Source organism: Marmota marmota, unplaced genomic scaffold (genome assembly GCF_001458135.2).
Source record: "Marmota marmota marmota unplaced genomic scaffold, marMar, whole genome shotgun sequence".
Taxonomy (NCBI): domain Eukaryota; kingdom Metazoa; phylum Chordata; class Mammalia; order Rodentia; family Sciuridae; genus Marmota; species Marmota marmota.
This window is the reverse complement of record NW_026000068.1, coordinates 12,117,864-12,124,627: the sequence shown is the minus strand read 5'-3', so window position 1 is coordinate 12,124,627 and position 6,764 is coordinate 12,117,864. Positions and strand designations below refer to the sequence as shown.

The following is a 6,764-nucleotide window of genomic DNA, read 5'->3' as shown; positions in this document are numbered from 1 at the left end:
CCCCTCACCTCCCTGCAGAGTCCCCTCGCGGCGGCAGATGTGTGTGGGGTCAGCCCACGGTGGGGACTATGGTGAAATTCCCGGCGCTCACGCACTACTGGCCCCTGATCCGGTTCCTGGTGCCCCTGGGCATCACCAACATAGCCATCGACTTCGGGGAGCAGGTAAGCCCCGGACGCGCCCCTTGCCCGCCCTGGCAGCGCCGCCCCGCGCCCCGCACCCTGTGCCAGGCACCCTGCGCCTGCTCGCTCTGCCTGGGCCTTAGATGCCAGGCGCCAGGGGATGGACCAGAGGGGAATCACCTGCTCCGAGACCCTTTATCCTGGAACATTTGTTGGGTTTGCAGCTTGACAAGGATGACTTTTCCAGCACCCTATTCCCTCGATTCTTCCCAGTTATTCAGGGGACTTTTCCAGCTCTCTCTGGAAAATGGTAAAAGACCAAAGACCGAGGGTATGAACTTCACCTATAGAAGGGTTTTTTTAGTGCACAGGAGGAGTATTATGTAATTTGCGATTATGTAAACCTCGGGTCTATAACTCAAATGTACTTTCTAGTAGCTTAAGTGCTGGGGTTTTACTTATCCACGGTTGGTGGGGACGAGGATGGTAGGGAGATTTTGTCTAACAACGTGTGTAAGTTGATTTTCCAGGTACTTCTGATTTTTTAAAATTTTTGTTTTATAGCCTAGATAAGGGTGTCCCAAACGAGTCTTGTTATGTCGATCATTGACTATCTTCTCTGTACTTTGGGGGTTTTAACACACGCCCCCACGCGTTGGACCGCTAAAAAGGAGGAACACATTTTTGTTTGTTGTTGCCTCTCGTCCTTGTTTCTTATGCTTTCTCCAAGTGGCGTCATTGCATATCTAGCGCTGCAGGCTTTCTCAAGCGGCAGGGTACTGTACCCTGCGCTTTGCCTGGGGGACCGGTTTTGGGTTTTGGTTTTTTTTTTTTTTGTTTTTTTTTTAAACAGGGCCTCTGGCGGGATGCAGTTATATTCTAAGGCCCAGAAGAGAATTTGGAGATGGGACCTGCATATTTTCGGAAGCCTAACATACAGCTACTTTTTGCTAATTGGTTCTTTTCTCCTCTTTATTGTGCTTCAAAGAAGTTAGACTAAAATGCTTTTTTATTTGGTATAGTTTTTTTTTTTAATTGTAGTTTTAGAGAGATGGACACATGTAGGTTTCCAGCCACCCAGTGGGCAGGTGTATTATGCTTTGCTGTAGTGAATGATGATTAATAAGTAATATACGAACCCTGAGTTTGTGAGGTGACTGGGGAGTGCGAAGATCAATGCAATGACTGTTTTGCATGCTTTGGACTGATTAAGAAATGCAAAATTAGAAAGTAAAGCATGCCTCTTTCATGCCTGTGACTTGTCAAGGAACAAAAGGACAGCAAATAATTTTGATGTTTCTTGGACTTGGATGAGTTTTGTGTTTTTGTTTTTGTTTTTTTTAACGATTATAACACCAGTCTGTGATTCCTTCAAAAATGTGGACAGAACTTTTAGAACGGAAATTCTGCTATGTACAAGATTCCACTGAAACTTGAATAAACTCCACATATGTGGCCACATAAAGGAATTACACACCCATAGTCTCAGAGCTCTTAGAGTGTGTGGAGGGGGGGGCTACCAAGAGGCCTTGTAGCATTCTATGCAGTGCCTCCTGATGTTCCCCACCAACATCATTTATTTGTATGATAATGCAAATCAGATGATGCATATACATTATCATAATGTATGTAGATTCTCTATCATAGCTCAATCAGAAAGGAAATCCATATTATGGAATATTTATTCTCACAATACATATTGTCTTTTTTTGTGTGTGTGTGGTTTTGATAGAGAGGTTGAGGGTGGACTTGAATTCTATACCAAAGAAAAATGTTATATGGAATAGAATGACCTGCTTTAAATATATATATATATATATATAAAATATGTTGTTGATGGACCTGTATTTCTTTCATTCATTCATTCATTCATTTGTTTATATGTAGTGCTGAGGATCACTGAGCTACAACCCCAGCCCAGACCTGCTTTTTAATACTAAACATAAGTACCATAAGAAAGAATGAGAATATATCTATTATTGCAGAAACTAAAAGTAAAATGATGTTTGCAGCATCTTCTGGTAAAACAGTTTATGATAACTACATCTAGAATTATCCTTTGGTCTCCACTTTTGTAGAATGCAAATCTAAAGCATTATTCACTTACATTCATTGAGCACCTAGTATGTGCTTATAATATTTCAGCACATGTTATGTCTGAAGGAAGAATGAGAAGCTTAAACATGGCAAGTCATTTCTTTTGCCCAAGATCACATAGGCTGTAAATGGCAGAGCTGAAGTTCAAGTCCACACCCACCTGGCCCTTATCCATCCACTGTCTGCTTCCTCTAGCTGGGTTTACACAATTAAATTTGCCCAGGATTCCTAGAAACTTAGAAATAAGTTCTAGTTTTTCAGATTCTCAGCCTAGGTCTAAATTTAATCTTGTCATATTTTGAACTTTGAAGACTCAACAGATGTAGGACAATCAGAAAGAAGGCTCCTAAGAACAGAAAATTATAACCAAGAAGTTCATTATTCAAATAATTAAATCAAACCATACCTTATTTTAATAAGGTTGTCATAGCTCTTGGTCAAGGGGAAAAAAATGAACAAGTGATAGATAACCTCAAGATAAAATTGTTTGAAGTTGATATTTTTCATTAGATACAGTTTGTTAAGGAAAGAGGAAGGATTTTAAACTAAGCATATTTTAAATATTTTAAACTATGCATTTCTTTTTAAAGACCCACAAAGTCTGTTTGATTTCACAATGTTAAAAGGAGTATTGTATGTTTAAAATTAAACTTTAAACAAAATCCTTGATTTCCTTTAATGCCAAGACCACCAGATTATGTAGAATAAATCAGAACTTTTTTGAAAGGTACTTAATAGCACTTAAAATGTTAAGGACTCCTTTGCTGTGAAGACTTTGAAAAAGAAAAGAAAGTTGCAATTGCTCTCAATTAAGGGGAAAAGTACCCTTCAGAGTGTGGCGTAATCCACTCTCCAGCCTCGCTTGGTAACATCAGGTATTCAGATGACTCCTAATGAGTCACAGAATTTGATAGGGTCCAATATAATCCTTCTGAGACCCAGGGTGTTTGTCTGTGAATGAAGAGTTTTTCATATGGATTGTTACAGTTACTGGAGATGCATAACAAGAGTGTTAAAGTGGTTCCTCAGCCCACCATTTTTAAATTTAGGAAATCTAGTGTTAGTCTTCCAAGTGTAAGAGGGTCTCAAATTATGAATGTCATAATAAATGGGAAAGAGAGAAAGAAGGAGGAGGGGGGAAGGAGAAGAAAGAGGGGGAGGTAGGTAGAGACATCCAAGAAAAAGAGATTAAAGCAGGTTCTTAATATCTACTGAGTAGAGAAACCACACACACACCCAGAAAGAAACAACCCACCAGAAACAAATGAAAGTTTCCCCTTAGACCAGGAAGTATGGGAATTAAGACGGTGAGTGTGGTATGCAGCTCCAGCCCTTACTGGGAAGGGGCTCTTCATCCAGGGTCACCGAGCCATGGAAGGGACCCTGCCAGGCAGAGCTTGTCTTCAGTAATTAATAGTAATCAAAGCATCCTTTTTTGGCCCACTTTCCAAGGTGCTTAAAAACAGAAATGTGAATCTCAAGCTCTTTCTCAATAACCTTGGGGAGACCTCTTCCTTCTGTTTTCTTCTTCCACCCAGCCCACTCTATAATAATGAAGTAAATTTCAAAATAATTGTTTTGTTTTTCTCATTATAAAAAGAATATATGCCTATTGTTTAATGTTGGTAAATACTAAAAAGGGGTGGGGGAATACCTCTAATTACTCTCTGAAGAAAAAACTCCTTTAACAATTTGGGTCTCTTCCGCCCATCTGTTTTTTTAAAACAAAATTGAGGAAGCATGTGTGTTTGTATGTGGTATCAAAAAACAAGCAGTTTTCCTCAAGTCATTTGAAAATATTTAAGTATGATTTTAAGAGGCAGCAGAATCTTTGACTACCTGAGCATGCTGCAATCCCTCTTGCTGGGTGTTGCCCTATTGTTTCTTGTTTGGTCTTTGGTAACATCAAGTTTCAGGGGACATCCAAGTGACTAGCGGGTGCTGGGCTTTCTGTGCCTGCCTTGGATTTTTTTGCCTGGGGTGCTTTGGTCCCAATTTCATCTTCTTATTCATACGTAGAAAATGAGATCACACCTTCCTATTTAATCAAGGACACTGTGACCTCCTCAGTGCATTTGACCTTCACTACCCACCCACTCCGCCCTGTGTTTCCCTAATCTCTTTAGATGTTCATCTCCTTTTAAAAGTGCTTTTTAGATGACTTTGGTAAGTAGGTTGTTTCCAGAGACACAAAGGTATAATCCTGTGGTTAGTAGGTTTACTCATTGTTGATCAGTTGAGGTGGTTTGATGACTAGCCTAAATACTGCTTTGTCAGAATGCTTCTTTCCAGGAGTGTCCATCACACCTGCAGACAAGGTCTATATGTCTTTCTAACAACAGGTCAAATTCTTAAAAGGCAGGTTTTGAAGCGTGTGGTACAATGTTGTTCCCGTGTTGCGGCACTTGTTAGATGTGACAAGCCTAGCTTTACATTAGTGGTCACTCATTTGGTTTCCATTTCTTTTTGCTTTCTTGGTGTGCATGACCCCCCCCCCCATACACACACTCCCCTTCCCCCATGCCAGGGGTTGGTCCCAGGGCCTCAGGCCCACTAGGTAAGCACTCTACCACTAGCTGCATCCCCAACCCAGCTGTTTTGGGTTTGAAATGGGTACCCAGGTTGGCCTCAAACTCCTTTTACTTTTGAGACAGTTTTGCTCAGTTGCATAGGGCCTTGCTAAATTGCTGAAGTGCTGGGCCTCCTGGGGAGTGGGGACTACAGGCATGTGCCACTGCACCCCACTTTCCTCATTGGATTTGGAATGATAAGCCAGGTCATGTTGGAGTGGGAGGAAGGGAGACCCTGGAGTGTCCTGTGTGAGTTGGGATAAATAAAAATCACTAAAACTCCTGGCATAACATACTAGAGTAACTTGGGTTGGATATTTTTTTTTAAAAAAGACAAATCAGGTATTTTTGAGCACCTGTGACTCTATAGTTGCTATGGAGAAAACCTATTTTCTGCAGCCTTATCTGGATATGAGCTAGCCACATGAGTGAATTTTCTTGATAACTGAAGTTGACCCTTTTTAGTGCAAACCATTGACTTTTCTTCTTCTTTTTAAATATGAGAACTAGTGATGTTGAGCATCTAACCTATATTGCATATTTCTCTAACTTAGTAAATTAGTGTAAAACAATGTAATGTTTTTGGAGGCCTGTGAATGCCCGTCTTGTGCTGGGCGGTCAGGGATATCCCCTGACATTTGACATGCAAAATAGCACAGAGTTTGACACCAGTTTGTGGGAATTGACTTTGGTCAGTCTTGAGCCCTGTGTGGCCATTACTTCGGTGGGCATTGTGAGACCACTGAGTTTGTGGTGGGGATTTTTTAAAGAATATTTTGAGGTCCTATATCTGCTTGTATCATTTTTCTACTAACCAGTTGCTGACTATCAGTTTTCTCTTCTTGCTGCATGTTGTGCCCACCTAACCATTTCAATAACAACAACAAAAGTAGAACAAAAATAGCCAGTCTGCATTAAGTTCTTGCTTTTAAATTTTCTGCTTCAGATGCAGAAGAGGCTCTAGGCCAGAAAACTAAAATTCTCTTAGATTCCAGGAAAAATTAAGAATAAAGAACTTTGGAGACCTCCTTTGGGAAAATCCTGTACTACTTTGTGACACTTGTTTTCCTTCACTATTTTTGAGGGGGGGCGGGTACCAGAGAGTGAACCCAGGGTTGCTGTACCACTGAGCCACATCCCCCAGTCCTTTTACTTTTCAGACAGGGTTTTGCTCAGTTGCATAGGGCCTTGCTAAGTTGCTGAAACTGGCCTTGAACGAGATCCTCCTGCCCCAGCCTCCCAAGTTGCTGGGTTTAAAAGGATTACACGTGTGTGTGCAGCCACTCCCAGGACTTCCTTCTCTAATTTTACTTCTGTTCATGAAAAATTCTGAAGTTAATGTCACTGAATGATCCTTTGAACAAGAGAAGGGAGCATTGCCATATTTGACAGCCTCTACCCTCAAATTGCTTAGATCCAGATTTAAAAAAAACAACCAAACAAAAACCACACTTATGAAACCTTTGCTTTGCAGTCAGAGAGCCAGAGCAAGGGGGGGGTGAATGTTTCAAAGCCACAAGGGATATAGCCAAAGCATCAAGTGAACCCTTGTTACACACTGTCCAGTTAGACATCTTGCTTTGGCTCTCTGGCTATCCCTTGTGGCTTTGAAACATGTTTTTTTTTTTTCTATTTTCCCCAACCTTCTTCTCCCTGACCTTTTTCTCATTGATCTTTTCCCTAACCTTCTCCTCCTTGATCTTTTCCTGATCTTCTCTTTCCTGACCTCTTCTCCCTAATTTCATTTTCTCTGAATCACCTCTTTAAAAAAAAAAAAGCCCTGATTCTTGCGGATGGGCAGAATCACGGCCATTGGGACAGGAGTTCCCAGTGTTTCTCCGTAGCTAGCAAAGCAATAAACCATCTTTTTCCTTTTTCTCAAAACCATGTCCCCATTATTAGATTGGCATCGTGGACAAGGACAAGGTTTTGGCAACAAGAGCAGCATGTGCGGGGGGGGCGGGGGGGGGGGGCG

At 41.3% G+C, this 6,764-nt stretch overlaps 1 protein-coding gene and 1 long non-coding RNA gene across 3 annotated transcripts in view; one reads left to right on the top strand and one right to left on the bottom strand.

Moving 5' to 3' along the window:
* The window catches only part of LOC125619977, a 37,408-nt gene extending 36,910 nt beyond the window's left edge, over nucleotides 1–498 (bottom strand). For both annotated transcript variants that reach the window (XR_007351555.1, XR_007351556.1), the window contains exon 1: nucleotides 303–498. This is a non-coding gene — a long non-coding RNA (uncharacterized LOC125619977). The remainder of the gene's footprint in view (nucleotides 1–302) is intronic.
* Nucleotides 7–6,764, top strand: part of Ankh (ANKH inorganic pyrophosphate transport regulator) — a 134,650-nt gene continuing 127,892 nt past the window's right edge. Inside the window, exon 1 of the mRNA XM_015490463.2 lies at nucleotides 7–164. Coding sequence (XP_015345949.1) covers nucleotides 69–164 — 96 coding nt within the window. The 5' untranslated portion in view covers nucleotides 7–68. The remainder of the gene's footprint in view (nucleotides 165–6,764) is intronic.